Source organism: Macrobrachium nipponense, chromosome 12 (assembly GCF_015104395.2).
Source record: "Macrobrachium nipponense isolate FS-2020 chromosome 12, ASM1510439v2, whole genome shotgun sequence".
NCBI classification, from domain to species: Eukaryota; Metazoa; Arthropoda; class Malacostraca; order Decapoda; family Palaemonidae; genus Macrobrachium; species Macrobrachium nipponense.
Genome location: NC_087205.1, coordinates 51,101,236 through 51,126,544, shown reverse-complemented (window position 1 = coordinate 51,126,544; position 25,309 = coordinate 51,101,236). Strand labels below are relative to the sequence as shown.

The window sequence follows — 25,309 nt, the reverse complement described above, 5'->3', positions numbered from 1 at the left end:
CTTAATGCTATTTACCATGAAAACGAATGCGCTGTTTGCCGCTTCAGAACTGTCAAATGCTGACCCTACAATGTTACCACCTTTGTAATCGAAATAAGCTTTTAAATGTATTTCATCTAATAATAGGTTCACTGTTTTGTCATCATCTGAAAGGTACTTAAACTTTTGTTTGATATATGCAAGGAAGTTTTCATCATGCTGCTCAAGGAAAGGACTGAAATCTTTAGAAATAAAAACTCTTTTGACTGTTGAGAAGCTTGGGAAGATTACGTAACCACTATCTCTCAGAAGTCTGTAACCTTGAGGGGAACAATTGTACAAAAGTGATGAAAAAATTGTGATTTCTGACGAATATTCTAGTTTTTTAAGAGTCATCAGACGTATCTGTTCACATATGAACTTAAGTGCTGAGAAATATTTAAAATCTTCATCAGAACGGCTGTCAACAAAGAAATGACTAGTTGCAAAATAAGAATGGTACACTGTTGGAGTCCTTTCGAAAATTGTTGTATATCTGTATTTCTAAGGTTATTCAATATAATTTCTAGCTCATTTATGTCACCAACCTTAGAAGGAATTTTATAAGTTTTCCCAGTTTCTTAATTTCAGCATCGTGAACAAATACGCGGATTGAACAATCATCATATATGAACAGAGACACAGGCATATGACTTAATGGGGGCTCCAAAATCCTACAAATTAGCAAATATTTCTCTTTTCTTATTATTGTCCAATAAGAGGTGTCAATGAAGTTCAATTTCCTATCAGTTAAATCCTTAAGATTACAAAAATTTTTACTTTCCTTATATACATCGTGAGTTGCAACACTATCTACCATTGCAGCTTGCAAAGCTTTTTCCTCCAGCCTTGCTCTCCTGCATTCTGGAGACTCTCTTACGTTAGAGGCAGATGATAAATAAGCTGGACAATTAGGCAATATTGATGGAACAGCATCATAACGTAGTCGAGGTTTTTTTCCCAAGTCTTTGCAGTTAGGTTTTTGCCAGCCTTCTCATCAAAATGTGAAACCTCCCATAGAATATCTTCGGGACGAAAATGCAACTCGCGACACCTGCGATCAAATAACCACAATTCAATACACGTTCCCTACGTTTCACGTTTATATCTCATTTGAAAACTAAAAGCTACTTCTTACTAATTCAATTATAAGCAGGAAACTTGTATGTATATATATATATATATATATATATATATATATATATATATGTATATATATGTATACGTATATATATATATATATATATATATACATATATATATATGTATATATATATATATACATATATATATATACATATATATATATACATCTATATATATATATATATATATATATATTATATCATATGTATATACATATATATATATATATATATACATATATATATACATATATATATATATATACAATATATATATATATACATATGTATATATACTGTATAGTATATACATACACAGCATATGTATATCTATGCACGTAAACAAATGCTCACTCGGACTTACCCTGCTGTTGTTTGTTTGGTTGTAAATCCGTCTTCCCTCTTCACCGCTAGTACCCACTTCCTTCTAAGGATTTCGTCCTTAGGAAAGGAAAAAACAACAAACTTTATTGTGTTTTATTGTAATTACCTCTACAACGAGGCACACACACTTGTTTGGCATTTTTTCTTATTAATTAATGCCGATAATGCCCGATATTAGAGTTCTTTTCAAGGAAAAAATTTTCGCAGTGACCCTACCCGAGGTCAGTGGGAAACTGAGGCTTGAGGTGACCGGACTGGCCGTGATTGATAGCCCCATGCTTGTGACGTTAGGTCACCTTTTCTGAGTCATCGAACAGGCCTCCTCTCTAGGTGGCCGTGATAGACCCTTCGGCAGACCCACAAGAATTCTTGGCCATAGATCACATATCTCGCTAAAGTTTCTTGAGGTGATGAAGACTACGAGGAAAACACCCACGGAGTCTACCACCTATCAGGTAGGAACCAGGTTTTTTATTTTATACCTACAACATGTTGTTTACCTGTCTATTCTAGTAGTAGCTGTCTCTTACCCTCCACCGAAGGGTGCCAATCAGCTATGTATATATCTGACAGGTAAGTTGATTGTATGAAAATGATATTGTTATAATACAATAAAGTTTCATACATACTTACCTGGCAGATATATACGATTAGGGCCCACCCAGCCTCCCCGCAAGGAGACAGGTGGAAGAGAAAATATATGACTAGAAAACGGGATTGGTTCCTAGTCCTGCCAACCCAGGGCAGGCCGGTAGATCACCTGACCTACTGTAGCGAGTGGCGCGAAATTTGGAATTTCTGTCGGGACGACGGAGTCTTAGCTATGTATATATCTGCCAGGTAAGTATGTATGAAACTTTATTGTATTATAACAATATCATTTTTTCTAAGGGACATTTAAGGAGGCTCATTCATCTTGCCAGAAGAGTGATTTGAGCCTCCTGCGAGTGAACGCTCATGTATATATCATTTATACATTATTAAGGAGGCTCATTCATCTTTCCAGAAGAGTGATTTGAGCCTCCTGCGAGTGACCGCTCATGTATACATCATTTATACATTATTAAGGAGGCTCATTCATCTTGCCAGAAGAGTGATTTGAGCCCCCTGAGAGTGAACGCTCATGTATACATCATTTATACATTATTAAAGAGGCTCATTCATCTTGCCAGAAGAGTGATTTGAGCCTCCTGCGAGTGAACGCTCATGTATATGAACGCTCATGTATATATCACTTGTACATTATTAAGGAGGTTCATTCATCTTGCCAGAAGAGTGATTTGAGCCTCCTGCGAGTGAACGCTCATGAAGTTAGAGCTGTTTCAACCTCGCTAGCATTCCAAAAGAATTTGGTAATCAAGGACATTCTTGATTCCACCTTTTGGAGGAGCAACTCAGTATTCGTCTCCTCTCCTCATGGCGCTCCGTATACGTTATGTAACGTTCGCTTTACTTCGAAAAGCAAGCTGATAAGTTTGACGGCCGGCAAGCTGCTTTGCACAGTCAAACAACTTATGTCTCTGGTCGGCATAAGAAGGGCAATTTAGACGTGAGGAAGCTTTTGGAGGTGCTCGACGTCCTATAAGTAGAGACATTCTCCAGGACGCTTCGGCAAGCACCTTGCGGAAGACGAAAGCCATACGTCTTCCTTTAGTGTTCACACTCTTCAGGAGCAGCGTGCGGCTCTCCATGGAGACTCGCATGAGGACGTCCCTTAAAAATATTCAACGTCATACGCAAAACGCGGTTTCGTCATAACATTGAGATGTTGCAAGGTCGCGTCGCCAGGACGCCTCTTGGCGGGCCTTGCATGCATCAAGGCGCTCAACGAGTTCCTCTCTGAAACGTCGTTCAGAAGACTTGGTGTTCTCTGCTCAGACACGCTCGTAGCTAAGCAGGACGTTTTTTGAGGACGCTAAGCAGGACGCTTTTGAGGACGCTCGGCAGGACGCTTTTGAGGACGCTTTCCAGGACGCTTTTGAGGACGCTTTTGTGCACATTCGCCAGGACGCTTCGGTGGAAGCTCGGCAGGACGCTTTGCGAGAGAAAAGACTTGTAGAAGGCGTTTTATTTGCTGTTCAGGACGTTTCTTAGGACGCTTGACGCTTTATAAACGCTCGTCAAGAGGAGGTTTTTTCAGGACTCTCCACAGGACATTCCTTTACAGAAATTTTTAAAAAGGATTCGGAGTTAGCGGAGAGACTTACCGAATTTTTTCTTCGATCCCTCTTTCCTCTTCATCGATTTCTCTGAGAATCGGGAAGATTATATACTCGGATTCCTGGGTGACTTTCCGTCATGTTAAAGGGTTTTCCCCTATTAGCAAAGTGCTAATAGTTTTGTCTAGTAAGGACGTTTTCCCCATTGTCAAGATACTAAACGTTTTGTCATTTAAGTGGGGGACCCCTCATAAATGGGGTAGTTCTCATTGACATAGATTTTAAACGTTTTTATCGTTTAAGCGGATAAACTCATTAACAAATTTCGAAGAGCTCTCATTCATTTTCAGAGGCTCATCCGGGGGAGTAAGAAAAGACTTGTAGACTAGATCCAGGAAGTCTTATGTCCAATATCATAAGAACTTTGAACGGTCCTTTTCGATCCTCGGTTCTCTCTTGATGATCTCTATTCGAATATTACCCTCCTTTTCTTGGCAAAGAGTCAAGGAGTTCTTTTAAAAAGTCTCATTCATTAGAACGTGGACAGTCGTTTTCCTTTTCTTTCTCTCTTCCTCGTCGAGGAAAAAATGTAGTAGAGAATTCGATGTTCAAATTACTACAATACTTACGTAGTTTATCTTTGCGTCATTTTGCTAACGCATGGGTCAAGTCATATACGCATATAGTATTTACCTCTGCGGATAGAAGCCGAAAGAACTGTTGTTCTAATGTATTTATTTGACACTCCCTTCAACCTTCCAAGAGTTTTCGGAGTAAGAATAACTATTCAGGTATTGTTACGACAACACCAACTCAGATTCTGTATTTAGCGAATTTTGTTTCGTTTAAATATGCCTGCTTGAGAGTTTCCTTTTGCTCGATAATTTCATACCTATCCCTTCGTAAAGGAGTAGCTGGCAACTCAGGCAGATAGTGCGAGACGATGAACAAGGCTGCTGTTACTGTGATGTGATCTACGCAGTACCGGCTAGCTCGGTGTCATGCGCGTTTGGTTGCGTCTCTCTGCAATACAATCATGGATTTTAGGCCTCGGGTTTGAGGAAATTTCTAGTAATCATGAATGAACATGCCTTCCGTTACTTAGAAAATTTCAACAAGATATCTCTTATACTTGTTCGGCGCACGGTAACAGATCTCTGTACGAATCTACCGCGGCATAGCACTATAATAATGCTCTCCTGCTTATGCAAAGTGCAGCCTTATTTAGGGAAGGAAGCAGGCTGAGTGAGGAATGGATGAGTTTGCTGGGGACCATTTCCTCGCTGGAGAAGCTTGTTTTCCCTGAATAAACAGCAATTCAGACCTCTACAATTTTTGCCTCACGAAGAAATTGGAATAACATCAAAGATCTTGTAATAATTCTAATTTTCTCTCAACGGCTTGAGGATCACCTCGGGTGTAGTAGCGAGAGGGTGCCAGACATCCGAAACAGAGGAACAGATGTTCTGGCACATTGTCTGAAAGAATGGAAGCCAAATGGTCGGCTCTCCAGTTCCTCGAAGGGTGAGTTTGGATCGAGTGGCCCAAATCATCTCGGATAATTTCTCAGCTCTTTCATAGCTCAAGAACAGAGAATTGGTTATGGGCTTGGGCACGGAACGTAACGGTCCTCAAGAGGTTCGTTAAAACTAGTGCACGTCCGTGCGGGTCTTCTCGATCGAAGGCAACAACTACTGACGTCTGAGTAATCCTCACTTAGAAAGTATTTCGAAAGTGAGGAGAGACTGAGGGCGTCCTTTCGTTAAGTTTTTCGTAATTTTGAAGACGAAGGAGCTTCCTCTTAAGTTGTTCCCTTATCATGATCCTAGAGGATTAGCTTTAGTCGCCCACATGTTGGCCTCTAAGAGGTTGGATTCACAGAGGTCAGGTAATTCAGAGAATTTGTCCAAAGACCCTTCCCGAGAGAATCGGTGTAAATCTAACTTCGTCACTTAGTGAAGTATCTAATATCTCTCCTCTCTGAGTCTGAAGGCGTTCAGACTATCGAGAAGCGATAAGATCTTCTAGATTAATGGCAGTCTCTTGGCCAAGGCAAAGCAGTGCTGCCTATTTTCAGTGTTCAATCGGAGCGGGCCGTTTCTGGATAGTGAAGGGAAATGACTGTTCTCCCACTCGACCTCTGTGAATTTCTTTATGGTTCTATCTTTCCGTATGAAGTACGAGATAAGATAGAAGTCCTAACTATTGTAGAATATGCAAATATGTTGTTGACGGCCTCTAGGCTCAGAGATTCGGTTCTGTCAACAACAAAGCTTCACGATCTTTGAGGTCTGGGGAGATCTGGAAATTCTCTGGATCGCAGGTTCCGGCATGGAACTTAGACGTAGTCTGAGTTTCTGATGCCAAAAAGCATTTCGAACCTATCCTTTCGGCGAACTTAATACACGTGACCAGAAAGGCTAACATTCTAACCGCTCTAGCCACGGCAAGAGGGTTTAGTGAGCTTTTAGCTATCATCAGAGGTTTTAGCTTTAAAGGACATAATGCGGTCTGTCCTCTAAGCCTTCCGTTCTTGATAAGAACGAAAACCTGTCTAACCCTTGACCCGAAGGTTTGGAGACCAAGGGTATGGCACAAAATTATTGGGCAAAGGCATTAGAGAGTCCTGTGCCCTGTCGGGTCTCTCAAGTTTTATCTTAATAAAACTATAGTAAGTCGAGGTCAACGGACAATCTGCGTGTTCCGTAAAAGACCAGACTGGTTCATGTCCAAGAAACACCCTGGCATTATAGTCAAGGAGTTCTTTTAAGAAGTCTCATTCATTATGTTTGCATAAAGATTTGAGATTTTTTTCTTAATATGAATGCTCAAGAGGTGAGGGCGCGGCCTCGGAAGCATTTCACAGAGCATGACACTCAGTAACATCCTGAGTGCCACGCTTTAGCGAAGCAACTCTGTGTTCGCTTCACACTCCCGACGGGATGTGAAGACGACATTTGAGATCTGTAAGTCGCTAGGACCATACATATCCGTAGATATATTATTGGGGGGGCAGCAAGCACACGAATCCTATCCTATAGAAAAGGGATAGGTGTGCTTTTAACTTGAAGGGTTGGTCGCTTGAGGCGCGTTCCTTTTCTTTAGCCTAGAAGTTATGGAACTAACTTTAATAGGTTAGGTCAGGTGGTGGTTTTAGCTTCGTTGCCCTCAGAAGTATGGTCATATGGTCTAGTCACATTGTGGTCACGCCCCGTTGACAGATCATCTAGAGCGCACCAGCCATTACAGGTCTCTACCTCGCTGGCAACTCTAGTAACGCAGAAGCAGACTTTAGTGACAGTAATCACGAAGTCGGCTATGCTAACAGGTGAGAACCAAGATGTATATCATCAACTTAATTTAGTTTCCAAAAATCCTATTCTGTCTCTTCCCACCATCGAAGGTGGGATTCAGCTATATATATATCTGTCAGGTAAGGTTTCATGAACAAAATGTTATTGTTATAATACAATTAAGTTTGTTCATACTTACCTGGCAGATATATAATTAAAGTGCCCACCCACCTCCCTCAGGAGACAGTGGCACTGATAAAATATGAATAGAAAATGGGAATAGTTCCTGATATCCGCCTCCCAGCGGCGGGAATGGGTACCACCACCTGGCCGCCCACTGCGTGTGCCGCGAATTTTTGAAATTCTGTCGGACTTCGGAGAATACAGCTATATATATATCTGCCAGGTAAGTATGAACAAACTTAATTGTATTATAACAATAACATGTTTCATACTTTCACTAATATAGGCAACAAAATGTTGTTTTATTGTGCTGATTACAACTGCAATCTTGAGTAAGATCAATAAACGTTACACATATACACTAACATTGTTCAAATTAGTGCTGGGAAGGCTGGGAAGGATGGTGGATTGTCTGTGGTTAGAACGGCCAGCCATGCGATTGCCGCCATATTGGATTTCAAAACTACCTTGAAAACGTGTTTTACGAAGAGCTCACATGCTTATTTTAGGTTCGTATGGGGCTTTCATATATCACATTATGTTGACGAAACTTCAATCTTTTTAATGGTATGCTTAAAGTTGTAATTGTATTCTTGTTTCACCAATTAAATATCGAAGGAATAAGGCCTGGCCAGCGCGATGTCGATGGACCGTCTGCGGTTGTTTACCCTACTTATAGGATAATGCATCCCTGTGCGGACAGGCGGACACTGTACCACTGTGCAGACACTTTCCCAAAACCTAAATTGGTACTAAGCCCGTATAGGGGAAACAACTGAGTGGACAAGCTGATCCAGTCTTGGCCACTTGGTGATCCACCCTCCGAAAAAGTACTTTTAACACATTCTGACACCGGGGATGGGCACCATTCATGAGTCATTGGTGGTGAGAGCAACACCTCGAGACCTCTACTCTCCAGTTGAAGTATGTAGTATTATCTCCAAACTTAGAAATTAAGGTAATTTTTAAGATTAAACAGAGGTTAATGAAAGTCTAGCCATGCACAGTGCAAACATAGGGTAAACAACCGACTGGACTGGCCAAACCACTGATTACCGCGTTTGTGGCCACCCTCTGAAAAAGTACTTTGTTCATGAAACTTACCTGTCAGATATATATATAGCTGTATTTTCTGAAGTCCGACAGAATTTAAAAAAAACTTCCGACACACGCAGTGGTCGGCCAGGTGGTTAGTACCCATTCCCGCCGCTGGGAGGCGGGTATCAGGAACCATTCCCATTTTCTATTCATAATTTTTCTGTCGCCGGTGCTGAAAACACCTGTTTTCAGTACCTCCGTCTTAGGATTTTGGAAACTTCATTGCCGCTAAGTATCCTAATTGTCTTTTGATTCATTTACTTGGATTTGTGGCTAGGCATACGCTATCTTAAATTGATTTGAATTTGATTCATTTTTGCATAAGATATCTGAATCTAGTTAGGCTAGTTTCAGAGGGTGTTGTCTGCAAAGATAGGGTGTGGCTACCGAAAGCTTCGGTAGATCCGCACTTGGTATGCACGAGGGGTTTGGGTCTTGCTTCTTTGTTGAGATTTGCCATGTAAGGAGTGTGAGACTTTGTCTATTCCGTAAGGAAGACGTATGATTCGTATGTACGCAATTAATCAGTAAACATGTCTAATTCCGTAAGGAAAAAGTATGATTCGTATGTACGCAATTAATCAGTAAACAAAAGTCAGGGTAGTGAACCTGCTAACCTTCCTGTAGACTTTATTTTGCCTAACCCTATAGTATGGCCTACGGGTTATGAATATGTCTGCGAGAGGTGATCGCTCTCCTTCATTGTTGTGAAGAGTGCTACTTCTGTTATTGTTACTCCTAACCCTGTAATGTTACCTTCGGGCCCTAAAACAGTGTCTGTAGAGGTTATTGCCCTTTTCTCTTATACTCTTTCGTTTCGTAACTTAGAATCGAAAGTGCTTGCTTTAGAGAGCAATAGTGAAGTGGCTAAGTGCAGTGACAGTGCCCCTTGTGTAGTGGAGGGTGCGTCAGATCGGCCTTATAACGCCTCTAGGTCTAGAACCTCTGTCGGACTCCCAGGACCACAGAGGGCATGCGTCGAAAGCCGAAGGAGGGTTACGAGGAACCCCCACCGATTTGGCGTGCCTTCGGCAGTTTCTGATGAAAATCCCCAGACTGCCAAGTTCGTGCACGTGCACGAATCCTGAAGTATTGCTTCTCGTCCTCCGAGGCGTCCTCCCCGCGCAAGGGTTGGAGCTCTCGGAAGGACTCGCGCCCTCTAAGAAGCTTTAGAGAAGAGGACGCTTCACGTCCTCTCTCTCGTCAGGAGGGAATGTCAGATCCGCCCCATAACGCCTCTAGGCCTGGACCTCTGTCGGACTCCCAGGACTAGGGAGAGGGCATGTCGAAAGCCGTAGGAGGGTTACGGGGAACCCACATCGATCTGGCGTCCCTTCGGTATGACCTGTTGACGTTTCCCAGGCTGCGGAAGATCGTGCACGTGCACGAATCTCGAAGGACTCGCGCCTCTAAATAGAAGCTTTATAGAAGAGGACGCTTCACGTCCCTCACTCTCTCGTTATGCGTTTCAGTGAGAAGTAAGAAGGCGAACGTCGCCTGATCACGTGTACGTCTTTCCACCGAGAAATATGAAAAAGAAGGCAGTTTCTCTCGCTTGTTTTGACGCCGGTCAGGAGCGTGACGATTTTCTGCACGCTTCTTTTGACGCTCGGCTTGAACGGGATGCTCGGATGGACGCCAGTGGCGAGCGCAGTGGACGCCGAGCGCAGCCAGCGCCAGCGCACACCAGGTTTGTCTCCTGGCTGAACGTTTCTGTTGAACTCTTCAGACTTCAAGCTCTTGTTTAAGTTTGAGCCTCAAGAATGTGAAGTAAGCAGTGCTTCGGAGGAAGCTTAAAGTGAACAGACAACTTCGTCTTCGAAACCCAGCAAGACCTCGGGTTTCGTGAATTCAAGAGGTCTCTGTCAATATTATATTGCTTTTCGCAAAGGTGGATGGAGTTAAGGAAAGCTCAAGGGAAGATCTCGTTTTCTCTACCGCAGTCAAGACTTTGCGATAAGGCAGTTACGGGTTATGTAAAGGCTCGACGTCTCGGCGACGTCAGTAGGATTCTTGCAAAGGCATTCATCAAAAGGACGCTTTTTCAGGAAAGCGCAAGACAGGACTTCCTTTGCCACCTTTGCCATACTGCCAATAAATTTTAAGCTTTAGCAGGCATTAGTTGTGATACGGGAGAGGAAGCTGGTTGGAGAGTTTCTTCCTCTTCCCAGGATAATTTTGGCAAGCTTTTTAGCCCATCTGAAAGGGGGGTTTTTCAGATGATAGATTTTGTTAGTTTCTAGTCGGACTACGCTGCCGAATTGAACATCGTCGTTCTACCTGCCGTAAGCCCTGTCTCTTAACAGGATTCTTGCCCCCTTTCTCGTTTGAGACGGGAATCGGAAAAATAAAATGCTCGACTTCTGGATTACGTTTTGTCAATTCAGTGACTTTCCCCCATTGACAATATACTATCGTTTTGTCAAGTAAGTGGGTATCCCCTCATTGACAAAATATCTCTTTGTCCCGTAAATGGGTTAGTTCTCATTGACAACATCTCTTTAACTTGATATTGCATAAGCGAATAAGCTCTTATTGACAAGATTCGGAAGAGCTCTCATTCGTCATTCGCAGACTCGTACAAGAAATAGACTTGTAGACTACGTCAATGAACGCTTATGTCCAATAACATAAGAAGCTTGAGCTGTCTGCTTCGATTCTCTAAGTTTTGTTCATGAAACTTGCCTGTCAGATATATGTAGCTGTACTTCCAACTTCAGCTATATATATGTTCTGCCAGGTAAGTATGAACAAACTTTATGTGATAATAATATATTTTGCCTTGCGTTATTTTTCTACTGGTTGGTTCAAGTCATACACGCTTGCTGTAGTTACCTCTTCGGATGCAACCGAGAGGTCTATTGTCCATTATTTTAAGGACATTTAATCGTTACTCCCTGCAGCCTTCCAGGAGTTTCCGATTTATCTTTACCGTTGTATGGTAGTGTTCTGACGGCACAAACGCATCTATATATTTAGCGTTTTCTGTTTCGCTTAAATATACCAGCTTGAGAGTGTCTTTTTGCTCAAAAAAATAACGCACCTATTTCTTCGTAGAATAGGGTAGATGGCAACCCAGACATAAAGTTAAGAGACGACGTTCGTAAGCTGCTGGCTGCTGCTGTGTCTGACTGTCCAAGTTCCAACCGAGCCAGTAACAGATCGTGCGCTCATCATGCGCCGTAGGTTACGTCTCTCTCTCCTGCGGGATGACTGACTAACCGTATCTCTGTGCTGGCGGTTACGTCTCTCCTGCGGGATTGACTGACTAACTGTATATCTGTCCTACAATCACGGACTTTTAGCCTAAGATTGAGGGGATTTCTTACGTGAATGATTAAACGTTGCATTCGTTTTGCCTTACTATGTTCAAACGAGTTTAGTCTCACTCCTTTCGGTGCTCGTTACCGCACGGTATAGAACTACGAGTCTACCGCAACATTGCACTTTTATATGCTCTCCTGCTTAGGCAAAGCGCAGCCCTTATAGGGAAGTAAGCATACTCGGGGAGGGAATGGATGAGCTTGCTGGGGACCACCTTTCCTTCCTGAAGAAGTTGTTTCCCCGAATAGACTGCAATTCAGACCACAGTTTTTTTCCTACCGGGAAACTGAAATATTATTCTAGATCTAGGAATTATTCTGAACATCTCTCAGTGCGTCATGATAGAAAGAAGGTGCCGGACATCTGGATGTGTTTCAGATGTCCTGGATCTTAATCTAAAGAAGTAAATGCAATTCGGTCGTCCCTCCAGTCCTCGAAACGAGTTTTTGGAAACCAGTGGTCCACATCAACTCTGATATTCCACAGCTCTCTCATATCTTAAGAAGTATCTTCTCTCGGTCCCTGCTCGAGTTTACGAGAAAGAGCCTATTATAACAACAGGCGTAGAATGTAACGATCCTCTAGAGGTTCGTTACAGGATTGCAAAAGTCCGTACGAATCGTCTCGATCGACGGCAGAGCAACTTTTGACTTCCGAGTGGAATCTTTCTTTAGAAGTATGTTGAGAGTTGTGGAGACTTTAGGGACGCCCTTTCATTCTTCTCTTCGATAGTTGAGGACGAAGAGGCTTCTTCTCTGCTCCCTTTTCTCGATCCGGGATCGGTACCATTAAACGCCATCCTATGATATTAAACGGGGATGGATGTTTAGTCTCTTTTTTCCCCTTTTTCAATCGCTTAGGAAATGTAATGAGGATTTATGACGTCACAGGAGCGACAATGACGCTGATCGCCCATGTTGGCCTTCAGGATCCTGGATTCACAGAGGCCACATCCTTCCTAGTTCACTTTCCAAGACCTTTTCCGAGAGAGTCGGTCTACTCTAACTCGAAAGGTACCTATAACCTCTCCGCTCTGAGTCTGACAACGTTCAGACTATCGAGATGTTGACAGGAATAAGATTACCGTCTTCCATTTCCGTCTGAAGAATGGGATAAGCTGGCAGTCACAACTATTAAAGAATACGCAAATATGTTGTTGACGGCTTTTGGGCTCAGAGATTTGCGTCTGTCAAACAACAAAAGCCCTTCACGATCTTTGAGTTCTGTGGAATCTCGAAACTCGCTCCACCATCTACTTTTTGTCTCACCTGTTTTCTCGGAGTCAGACACTCGTGCGAGATCAGGCGACATATAGTAGCCCTGAGTTTCTTGTTGACGAAGTCGGTTGCGTTTATACACCCCCACCCCCGATGATCGTGTAACATGAGACCAGGTTGGACTGTCAGGCATTCTTCCTTCGGGACTGAATCGCCTTTTTTTGCTCCTTGCTCCTTTCTCCTGGCACCAGAAGCTCGAGTCAGGAGTTGATTCGCTGACGACGTTGGGTTGCGTTGATACACCCCCAAGGTTTGCTTAGATTGAATCGCCCAGGCAGTCCAGACACTCATCCTTCAGCGAAGAATAGTGCCTTATGGTCTTCAGGGTACAGCCTTGCTGTCCTTGATTTGTCTGACTGGTCAACTGGTCCGGTCACCTGACTTAGTACAGACGGACTGACTGTGCATGTCCAGATCGAAGCTTTCAATATGGAACTTAGACGTAGTCTGAAGTTCTTGATGTCAAAGCATTCGAACCTCTCCTACCTGTTAACTTCTTGCATGTGATCAGGAAGGCCTTCTTCTAACCACCCTAGATACGACAAAGAGGGTTAGTGAGATTTTAAGCCATCGTCACAAGTTTTTGGCTTAGAGAACACAAGGCGGTGTGCTCTCTAAGCCTTTCGTTGTGGCCTAAGAATGGAAACCCGTTTTGTCCTTGGGCCAGGAGCTTGGAAGCAAGGATGGCACAAGTTAGTGGGCCAGGAGCCAGAGAGAGTCCTGTGCCCTGTCAGGTCTCTCAAGTTTTATCTACATAAAACTCAAGAAAGTCGAAGTCATTCGGGGCAATCTGCAGTGTTCCGAAGACCAGACTTGCCCATATCGAAAGAACACCCTGGCTTTAGTGTTAAGGAGTTCTTTTCAAAAATGCTCCTTCATTGTGTTTGCACAAAGATTTGAAATCTTTTATCTGAATGCTCACGAGTGAGGGCGCGGCCCTCGGAAGCATTTCAACAGAGCATGGCACTCAGCAACATCCTGAGTACCATGTTTTAGCGAAGCAACTCTGTGTTCACTTCAACACTCCCTGCGAGATGTGAAGATGGCATAATGAGATCTGCTGCTCGCTAGGGCCATACGTGTCTGCAGACACAATCTGGGGGCAAGAAGTACCACTCATCCTATCCTGTAGAAAATGGTTAGGAAGAGCTCTTAATTTAGTTGTTGAGTCGCCGACAACGGCGACTTCTTAACTCTTAAGCCTTAGTTTAACACACCTTAACTTTGGCTAGGTTGGTCAGGTGGTGAGATATATATTTATATATATATATTTATTTTACTTCTTAGCCCTCATGGTATGGTCAATATGGTCTAGTCACATTGTGGTCACGCCCCCGTTGACAGATCATCTGGAGTGCACCAGCTTTATAGGTCTCTACCTCGCTGGCAACTCTAGTAAACGCAGAAGCAGACTTGGGTGACAGTAATCACGACGTCCGCTATGCTAACAGGTGGAACCAAGATGTAAATCATCTGCATGCATTTGTTTCCCAAAATCCTTCTATTCTGTCCCTTCCCACCTCCAACGGTGGGATTCAGCTATATATATATCTGACAGGTAAGTTCATGAACAAAATGATATTGTTATGATACAATAAAGTTTGTTCATACTTACCTGGCAGTATATATATAATCAAGTACCCACCCACCTCCCCTCAGGGGACAGTGGAAATCAAAATTATGAATAGAAAATGGGAATGGTTCCTGATACGCCTCCCAGCGGCGGGAATGGGTACTAACCACCTGGCCGACCACTGCGTGTGTCGGAAGTTTTTTTTAAATTCTGTCGGACTTCAGAAAATACAGCTATATATATCTCAGCCAGGTAATAGCAACAAACTTTATTGTATCATAACAATATCATTTTAACACGTCCTGCACTGGACATGGTCATCAGTCATGAGTTGTTGGTGGTGAGAGGAACAGCTCGAGACCTCTACTCTCCTTTCGAAGTAAGTATTTTCTCCAAAGTTAGAAATTAAGGCCATATTCCAAAGATTAACAGAGGGTAATGAAAAGTGTGCCCAAACGCAGTGCACACTACCCCATGAAGCTTTCAAAATTTTTACTTATAACTAAAAATGTTTAGAAGATTGACACCATCTTGATGTTTGCGGAGTCGCTTGTGTCAACAAACTTTTCCATTTCCTGTGCTAAATCCGCAAACCACTTGTACCCATAGATACTGGGGCACTTTCATCACAACAATCGTAAACACTGACTTCCAACCATACTTATCAAGGAACTACGATTTTAGTAGAAGAAGAAGAAGAAGAAGCGTGCACTAGATAATTATTTAAATAAATAGTTAAACGGTAGTATAAGGTCATGAATTGCATAAATATTTTTACTACATATTCATGATTGTTAATTTGAAAATATCGTAGTTGAAAAAGTAACTAGATTCCTGACTCAAATATCAACAGTTTTGCTTGTGAATGGTACCTCTGGTATTCTTCGCGCTCTTCAATTGTTCAGTGTTGCCAATTGGTATGTGTTTACCCTCCAAACTGGGTATAAGGCTTACACAAAACTTGGGAAATAAGTGAAATTAGCATATCTATCTGTAGTATATATACATATTACAGCCAATTTTATCATTACTGCATTACTATGATAACTAGAATTCATGGAACATTTTGTAAATGCATCGGCGTATGTTGTGAAGCTCCACTAGATTGGCAACGATGAGTCATTTCTGGGCTCAGCTCGTGTCGCCAGCGAAATATCCTTTAATCTATTATTTCTAGGGTAAATGTACTAACACATACCAGAGAATAAATAAAATAAAGAAAAAGGTCAGTATAACTGACTCGCTCACCCTCCAGAGGGTGTCGGTATGAACACTAGGCGAGAGACCACTACACGAGCCAAATGCCAATAGAAATCTCCCACTACAAAATCCCTCCAAGAGGGGAGCCGACCCACGAGTGAGCAGCTCGTACTACTACTACTCCATCCCATGCTGCCGACTGCTGCGCCTCTGGTGGACATCCTTTCAAGTTAGCACCCACGAGTCGGTTGTGATATTTTCCTCTCCGTGTTTTTTTGTTTGTGCCCTTTCATTGGATTTTTCTATTATGGAGCGTGCAGCTATCGCAGCAGCTAAGTTAAGTACTCAGTATTTACGGTTAGTTGGTTTTTTTCCGGCCCTGAGACAGTATTTTGCCGTTTTTTAGGTATAATACGATCTCGGGTCGGAAGCATGGCAGCATGGTTCTCCTCGTGATGGGTTCGTTCTTGGTCTCCCATACCTAGAACATCCCCTTATTTATCTTCGCTCTTTATGATTATCCGCTTTACTTAGGGTACGGTCTACTCAGGTTTGTCATGCATGCATGTATTTACCTTACGTAGGCTTCTTCTATCCAGACCCTAGTCCAGGTTCTTAGTATCGGCCTCTGACTAGCTTTGAGTGGTAGACTTGCCTTCGGGTTAGTCGTACACTCCTGGATTTTTTCTCCTGCTATATTGTTTTCTTTCTTTCATTTATTTATTTATATAACCTGTGTATTTTATTATTGTTAGTTAGTTAGGCGTCTGGCTTAGCCTAGGTCCTGGCTCTTTGAGCTATACTACCGCTCATCAGTTCGGTTGCTTCCCTATAGCATCTCTCTGATCAGTTGGTTCGGCCCAGTGGGCTTATTTGCCTCCGCTTTTCAGTTCAGTATGCTTCCCGATAGCATTTCCCTGATCAGTGGTTGTCCTAGGCTTAGTTGTCGTTTTGGTCTTACCGCCTCGTGGTCACTTCGTGATCACGGGCCAGCCAGACGCCTGTCCCAGTCATTCTTCCCCCCCCTCCGCTCTTCCATAGAGTCGGCGGGGCGGGGCGGGTCGGTCTGCCCATGCTCGCTCCTCATACCCGACCCGGCCTGCCGCTCCCTCTCTCACCCCTCAAAGCGGATGGGGCTAGGGAGCGGGACAGACCAGACTGGTCTCGACCTCTCCGGCTTCTCGGTCCGGCCGGTTGGTACGGAGTGGGGGGTACTGGCCTTGCCCTTCCTCCGCGCTACCTTGTCGCTCCGGGCTAGCTTGAGCCTGTATGTCTTCTCGCTCTTTCCCATCTTACTAGGGCTCCTTCCTGATCGGAGTCCTGGTATCCAGCGGAAAGTTGTTAGTCCACCCAGTAGGGTGGACCGGAGCATACAGTGGGTCTCTTCTAACCTTACCGTTTTGCTGAGTTACTACACTCCGCTACGCACTGGACTTAGTCCGGTTTGCTTGTGTGTTAGGTTTAAGTTATCTTTTAAGTTTATCTTAAGAACCTTAAACCATCCCCCTCCCTTACATATCTTACGGATCTCTCCGGGATTATAGCCTATTCAGGCGATGCAGGGAGGGGTTATGCCAAATTTTTCCGAGCTCCGGCATGCATCGGAGCTCTTCTGTCCTTTAGACTGTAAGTGATGTTTTTTAAGATACTCATGTGTCCCCTTACAGGCCCACCAACTGTGAGCATCCGGGAGTTCCGCCACACTTCAGGACCCTTGTGGACACGAAGTTTGCCGGTCCCATGCTCCATGCGCGACTCCGCTCGGGAACATCCAGGTCTGGTACCATGAGACGTGTACCATATGTTACGATCTGGTGCCAAGCTTTGGAAGGGGTAAGTTTTACATCACCAGTAGCTGCTCCGCTTCTTTTTTAGCGCTTAAGTTTTCATCATATTAACTTAAGGCAATTAATTTAAAGTTATACTTTAAGTTTTAGTTTTAAGTGATTCTTAAATCTAAACTACGCCCTCTCTTCCAGGCTCCGGCGTAAGAGATACCGGCACTGGCTACCCTGCGGGCCTGGGTCGGCGGTTTTTGGGAAAAAAACGCCGCCAAGGGACAGCCCTACATCCTAGAGAAGCGGTTGGCATTACTAATCTTCCCCGGAGGCAAGGCGACAGGATACGTCGACCCAGGTAGAAGCGGATCCGACTATCGCCTTCATCCAACAACAGCTGGCCACCTCATTAACTGATCAGGACCAGGATATCTCTAACGGATGTCGCGACCCTAGATATTAATGTAAAGAACCTATGGTAGGTATAGACGACCTGTTGGTCGAGGTAGGTACGGTGGACACCCAAGGGTCACCCTTGGCGTAACTGTTTCTTCTACTCCTGCAACCTCTCCATCCTTCCAAGGCTTTACGGGTGACGAAATATATTCTCCTCCTGGTGCTTCGTTAGACCTAAGGTCAAGTCTAAGGTGATGACTTTGACTAAGACGTCGTCGTCGTCTAAGAAGACGACTTCGGCTTCATCCTCCTCCCGTAAGTCTCCGGCTGGGAATCCCGGAGCATCCAGGTCTAAAGCTTCTAGCTCCGGCTCTAAGTCCTCGAGGAGTAAATCCTCCAGAGAGAGATCTCGCACTCCGGCAGAATCACCAGTTCCGCTAACCTTGGTTCCGATTCAGAGCCTCCCCTCCACCTCCGCAGCAGCTCCGGCTTGGACTCCAATGCTGGCCTGTTGCACAGGTGGGTGACCTGGTTGGGTCCTTAAAGAGTAGCATGGAGCAAATGATCTCTCGTCTGTCGGACAGGATTACTTCCCAGGACTCCATTATAGCCGGGCTGAGAGAAGCTCTCTAGCCTCTCCTCCACTGTCCAACACGAGTGGATCCCAACTTCCTCCGTATGACTCACTACCTCAGTTCTCTATGAACAATCCGTGGAGAGTAGCGTCATACGCCCCCTTCCAGGACGGTCTCATCTCTATACCGGAATTTGGGACTCGAAGAATAGAGGACTTCGAGTTCTTCCCGGAAGACCTCCAGCCTCCGTTCATAGGCTACGCAAGGCTTACGCCGTCGGCTATGGTGCGGGACGATAAGGTACCTAAGGAGGACAGTCCTCTACTCACGAGACCAGGCTCAGAGAGAATGGCTCAGGTGTTTAGAGGACATGGATTGTTTTCTAACAACCAAGATACATAACCATTTAAGAGTCCCTTTACCATTTTTACAATGGATGAGAGTACCCCGCTCCCGTTCCTAACCAAGATCGCGAGGTCGACATCCAGCGGCCCAGAAGGGGGAACTATACCGCAGTTGAAGGAAGCGGATCCCACTTCTCCGTGCTCCCTCAGTTGGAGAATTGTGGGAAGACTTGCCGAATACATTCTCAGCTGGCAAACTCAAACCGGACTGTGCTATGGGAGCAGTTTGGTGAAAAGCTACCCAGGCTCCCAGATAGCCTTATTCAGGCTGAGTTTGAGTGCAAAATAAAATCGCGTCTAGCAGATCCATCAATTCTATGGCTATGTCTGAGGTAGCTACCATGGCTTATGGATCAGAACCGATTTTTAAGCTCATGACCAAAGCCCTGACTCAAACGGTACAGTCAGATATGTTTGAGTTTGCCACTGCTCGGACGAATTGTAGGAAGCATGTCCTACAAGAGGCAACCATTCGGCATGAACCGAATAGGTTACTCTCGTCTAGCATCTGGGGAGCAGATCTCTTCCCAGAAGCTATGGTTAAGGAGGTCCAGTCAGAGGCTACCAGGTTAAACCAGAGCCTAAGGATCGTTGGGGCCTTTCGGCTAAGAGGAGGCAAGACCTGACTCCTAAAGGTAAGGGACAAAAGAAACCCAGGCGTTTCCAACCTTACCAGAAGAAGCAACTACGCTTTCCTCAACAAGTTCCAACAGTAACCGTTAGTGCAGACAGCCCAACCCTCCACTTCTAAAGGTCAATCACAGCCAATTTATGTGATATCCCCTCAGCCCTCAGCCCTCCACCTCTTACGCCATCTCTCCAGCTTACAATCAAGCCTTCGAGGAGTCAAGCTTCTCAAGAAGTATGACCGCTCGGGTAAGGGAGGTAGAGGTAAGCGTTCCTTTCGTGGGAGAGGATCGGGAGGCCCCTTTAACAGGGGAAAGCACTTCAGAGAGGCCGAGGCGGTTACCAGAACCAATGAAGAACTTCAGGTAGGAGGGAGGCTGTTTCACTTTCGCCACCGGTGGAACTTCAGCCAATGGGCTCAGAGCATAGTGTCAAAAGGTCTGGGTTGGAGCTGGTTGACGAACCCACCTCCATCCAGACCTTTCCGTCAACTTCCTTCCAAGAATTGACAGAGTACGCAGACGATCTCCTTCAAAAAAGGAGCTATAGCGAGAGTCAAGAGATTAAAATTTCAAGGTCGCTTGTTCAGCGTGCCAAAGAAAGGCTCACAAAAAAAGAAGGGTAATCTTAGACTTGTCCCGCTTAAACTTAGCCATCCGCTGCGACAAGTTCAAGATGCTCACGATCTCACAGGTGCGGACCCTACTTCCCCGTGGGGCCGTCACCACCTCTATCGATCTTACAGACGCTTACTATCATATCCCTATTGCAAGACACTTCCGTCCGTATCTGGGTTTCAAGATAGGAGACCAGACATTCTCCTTCAAGGTAGTTCATTCGGACTCAACGTGGCACCCAGAGTGTTCACGAAGCTAGCGGAAGTGGTAGTGCAACAACTCAGATCGCAAGGGATCATGGTAGTAGCGGTATCTCGACGATTGGTTGATCTGGGCCCCAACAGTCGAGGAATGCAAACAGAGCTACTCTGAAAGTGATTCAGTTCCTGGAATATCTAGGCTTCAAAATAAACAGGACCAAATCAAGACTCACTCCAGAGTCAAACTTTCAGTGGCTGGGCATTCAATGGAAATCTAGCATCCCACACTCTGTCGATTCCATCAACCAAAAGGAAAGAAATAGCAAAAGTCAGTCAAGCAATTTCTAAGTCACAAACTAGCGTCAAGGAGAGCCCCAGGAAAGGATCCTGGGTTCTCTCCAGTTTGCATCAGTGACAAACGTCTTAATGAAAGCCAAACTGAAAGACCTAACCAGAATCTGGCGCTCGCCGAGCAAACGTCAGGTCCAGGGACAAACTATCCTCAGTGCCTCTGATTCTAAAGAATCGACTTCGCCATGGGCGAGAGTCAAGAATTTATCAATGTCAGTACCCTTCAGTTCCCTCCACCAGGGGTCACCATCCACACAGACGCGTCCTTAAGCGGCTGGGGAGGGTATTCCCAGGTCAAAAAGGTTCAAGGGACTTGGTCACTCAGTTCCGTCAGTTCCATATAAACGTACTGGAGGCAATGGCAGTGTTCTTGACTCTAAAAAAGGTTACGCCCACCCACCCAAGTACTCCACATAAAGCTAGTCCTGGACAGCGCAGTGGTAGTACATTGTATAAACAGAGGAGGCTCCAAGTCACGTCATCTAAATCACGTCATGATAGCCATCTTCTCCCTGGCAGACAAGTTCAGTTGGCATCGTTTCCTCCACTCACATAGCTAGGGTGAGTAAGAAACGTCATAGCAGACGCCCTATCCCGATCAGTCCCCCTACCCCTAGTCGGAATGGTCACCTGGACAACAGTTCGTTTCCAATGGATCCTTCAAAGAGTCCCAGGGCTACAGGTGGACCTCTTCGCTCATCACAAGTCGAACCACAAACCTAACCGTGTATAGTAGCCCCCAACCTGGCACCCTCTGCCTATGCCACGGACGCCCTGGCTCTAGACTGGAACAACTGGGAGAAGATTTACGTCTTCCCTCCAGTGAATCTCCTCATGAAAGTATTGAACAAACTCAGGACATTCAAGGGTCAAGTGGCTCTAGTAGCCCCAGACTGGCCGAAGAGCAAACTGTATACCTCTAATTTTGGAGCTGGGCCTTCGTCCTCTTCAGATCCCCAGTCCAAGCTCTCCCAGTCAGTGCAAATGAAGACTGTGTTTCGCTTCCTCAGGGATTCTCAAAACCCTAACTTTATGGATTTCATGAAGTTTGCGGCAAAAGAGATGCGAAATATTGACCTCAGAATATTCTATTCTGGAATCCGATAAAAGGGATTCGACTTTGAGGCAGTATGATGCTGCTGTCAAAAAGTTAGCAACCTTCCTGAGAGATTCGGATATTAGAATCATGACAGTTAATTCAGCTATATCCTTTTTCAGATCCTTATTTGAAAAAGGTTTAAGCAGCTAGCACGATTACGACAAACAAGTCAGCTTTGAAAAAGTATTTCAATTTGGATTTAACATAGACTTGACGGATTCCTACTTCTCGTCTATTCCTAGGCATGTGCTAGGCTTAGGCCTTCTGTAAGGCCTACGTCAGTTTCATGGTTCTTAAACGATGTCCTAAAACTGGCTTCCGAAACCGATAATGACACATGCTCGTTTATAATGCTCTTAAGAAAACCCTATTCTTATTAAGCTTAGCTTCAGGAGCAAGAATTTCAGAACTGTCGGCTCTATCCGAGAGCCCGGATCATATTCAGTTTCCTTCCCCACAGGGAGAAGTCCTACTTTCTCCGGAACGTAGCTTTTTAGCAAGAATGAAGATCCTTTGATGAGGTGGGAACCTTGGAAGGTACTACCCCTTCCACAAGATGTATCTCCTTTGCCATTACAACCTTACGAGCCTTTCTGTCTAGGACCTCCTCATCTTCGTCGGGTCCCCTCTTTAGGAGGGAAAAAGGTGGAACTTTATCCATTAAAGGCATCAGGCAACAAATCCTGTACTTTATTAAGCAAGCCAATCCTGACTCTTTCCCGAAAGCACATGATGTCAGGGCAGTAGCCACCTCTATTAATTATTTCCAACATATGAACTTCGATGAGTTGAAAAAGTATACTGGATGAAATCGCCGACAGTGTTCAAACGTCACTACCTTAAGTCCTTGGAAGCTCTGAAATTCCCAGCAGTAGCAGCGGGTAACATAGTTTCCCCTGACTCTAGCTAGTTTGTAGTAGAGATTCAGTCCTCCTTTCTACCTGCCTCCACAAAAGTTCGTCTATTCCTACCTGGTTTCATTTGCATTCACCTTGTGTCTTAGCTGCTTTTGTGATAGTGTAGTGGGTGCCCCTTATTGTCTGGTTAGGGACAACTCACAAATGATTATAAACATTGATCTCATGGATGTTTCCCCTTATTTTTATGCTAGGGGATACATCATATTATAATGATTACGGGTTTTGTATATTAAGTCATATACATTCCTTTATATATTATTATTGTTGATTGTTTTTATTAATTGCTATTATACTTTTGATACATGCTGTTTACAACAGATACATTGATACATGTAAATAATTTTACCTGTACATATGTAATTACCTTATGTTAACAAACATGATTAGATTTAAGGGTAATTTTAAGCCATTTTATTTCATTTTTATACCCCTGTGTATATGTATCTTTTAGCAAATTATAGTCTATTCATATATATTTATCTTTTATTTGAGACCTATTCTATTATTTTATTTTTATTCTCATTTTATTACTTTTGTTTACATCTTGTGCTATTTCTCTGGTACGATTTCGCGCAGCGACACGAGCTGAGCCCAGAAAAGGGATTTTGACATAAGGAAAATCTTATTTCTGGGCGATTGGCTCGTGTCGCCAGCGAAATCCCACCCTACCCATCCCTTCTCCCAAGATTGTCTGCTAACTTTCAGGATGGCCACCAGAGGCGCAGCAGTCGGCAGCAGGGATGGAGTAGTAGTAGTACGAGCTGTCTCACTCGGTGTGGTCGGCTCCCTCTTGGAGGGATTTTGTAGTGGGAGATTTCTATTGGCATTTGGCTCGTGGTAGTGGTCTCACTCGCCTAGTGTTCATACCGACACCCTCCTGGAGGGTGAGCGAGTCAGTTATACTGACCTTTTTCTTTATTTTATTTATTCTCTGGTATGTGTTAGTACATTTACCCTAGAAATAATAGATTAAAGGATATTTCGCTGGCGACACGAGCCAATCGCCCAGAAATAGATTTTTCCTTACGTCAAAATCCCTTTTTGCGGTCGTCTGCTCGTAAGTACTTCAGAAATATCTGTAATTTTTTGGATTTAATTTGGTTGCAAAGAAGGGATAATAGACATGAATTATATAAACATTTTGAAGTAATAAAGTAAAGTTAAACTAAATAGTAATGAGTAAAATAAACAATTAAGGGAATAAAGCTTTGCACCTCATAAACCGTGTATACTCGTGTGCTGCCCGTAACTGTGTTTGTGGAGTGAGCGCTTAAGGAACCAGGAACTGCAGCGTGGTTCAAGTGCAATTTGGAGTGAATTAAGACCAAAATCTGTATAATTACAATCAAATAAGCACTGTGGAGTTTCAGTTGTGATGGCAGTGAGGATAAAACCACCGATTACAAGGTAAAAGTGAATTTCAGTTCAGACTATGACCCCAGGAATAAAAAGTTACATACTTTCACTAATATAGGCAACAAAATGTTGTTTTATTGTGCTGATTACAACTGCAACCTTGAGTAAGATCAATTAACGTTACATATATCTTACAATATAATTAAAAATTTCACAGCGAAATGTTGATGATGATAATAGTCATAAATTCAATTATTTATTTTTAGGTTCATGGAGGCACTGTTATCTTAAGTTTATGTTGTTTTTCATCCATTTTGGGCTCAGATTTTGTTTTTAATGAAATAAAAGTTTTACTGGCTATTACAGTAGGTAATTTAGAGTTTGATGTATTCATGGTGTGGTATGAATGTTTAATTGAGTTTTTTCTGTCTTGTTATAGGTAAGTGGTAATTCTCAAGTTCTTTGAAGATGGACTTTCAGCATCGAGCCGGGGGGAAAACTGGAGGAGGAGGACAGGCATCATGGTCTGAAAGCAACAGAGATCGCCGAGAACGTCTTCGGCAGTTGGCTTTAGAAACAATAGATCTGAATAAAGATCCTTATTTTATGAAGAATCATTTAGGTTCTTATGAATGTAAACTGTGTTTAACATTGCATAATAATGAGGGTAGTTATTTGGCTCATACTCAGGGCAAAAAACATCAAACTAACCTTGCAAGGCGAGCTGCAAAAGAAGCCAAAGAAGCTCCTGCACAACCTGCACCAGAGAAACCACGTGTAGAAATGAAGAAATTTGTAAAGATTGGTCGTCCCGGTTATCGTGTCACGAAGCAGAGAGACCCGGAAAGTGGACAACAAAGCTTATTGTTCCAAATTGATTACCCAGAAATTGCTGACAATGTTGCACCTCGTCATCGCTTCATGTCAGCTTATGAGCAAAAGGTTGAGCCTCCAGATAGAAAATGGCAATATCTTTTATTTGCTGCTGAACCATATGAAACAATTGCATTTAAAGTTCCAAGTCGTGAAGTTGACAAGTCATGGACAACATGGAACAAAGAAACAAAGCAATTTTTCTTACAATTTGCATTTAAGATTGACCCAAAAGCCAAAATGGTACCCCCAGCACCACCACCTATTCCAGGCCCACCAGGCCCTCCAGGACCTCCTGGTCCACCTGGTCAGGGAGGGCCTCCTGGACCTCCAGGTATGCCTCCACCACCTGGATTACCACCTCGCCCTCCTATGATGCCACCTGGTCCCCCACCAGGTATGCCACCTCCTCCAGGACCCCCTGGTATGCCACCACCCCCAATGAGGCCACCTATGCGA

The 25,309-nt window shown here is 43.9% G+C and overlaps 1 protein-coding gene across 1 annotated transcript in view; it reads left to right on the top strand.

The window, feature by feature from the left end:
* Window positions 1-24,399: 24,399 nt before the first annotated feature.
* Window positions 24,400-25,309, top strand: part of LOC135224526 (splicing factor 3A subunit 2-like) — a 1,343-nt gene continuing 433 nt past the window's right edge. The window contains exon 1 of the mRNA XM_064263597.1: window positions 24,400-25,309. This exon is cut by the window's right edge and continues 433 nt beyond it. Coding sequence (XP_064119667.1) covers window positions 24,446-25,309 — 864 coding nt within the window. The 5' untranslated portion in view covers window positions 24,400-24,445.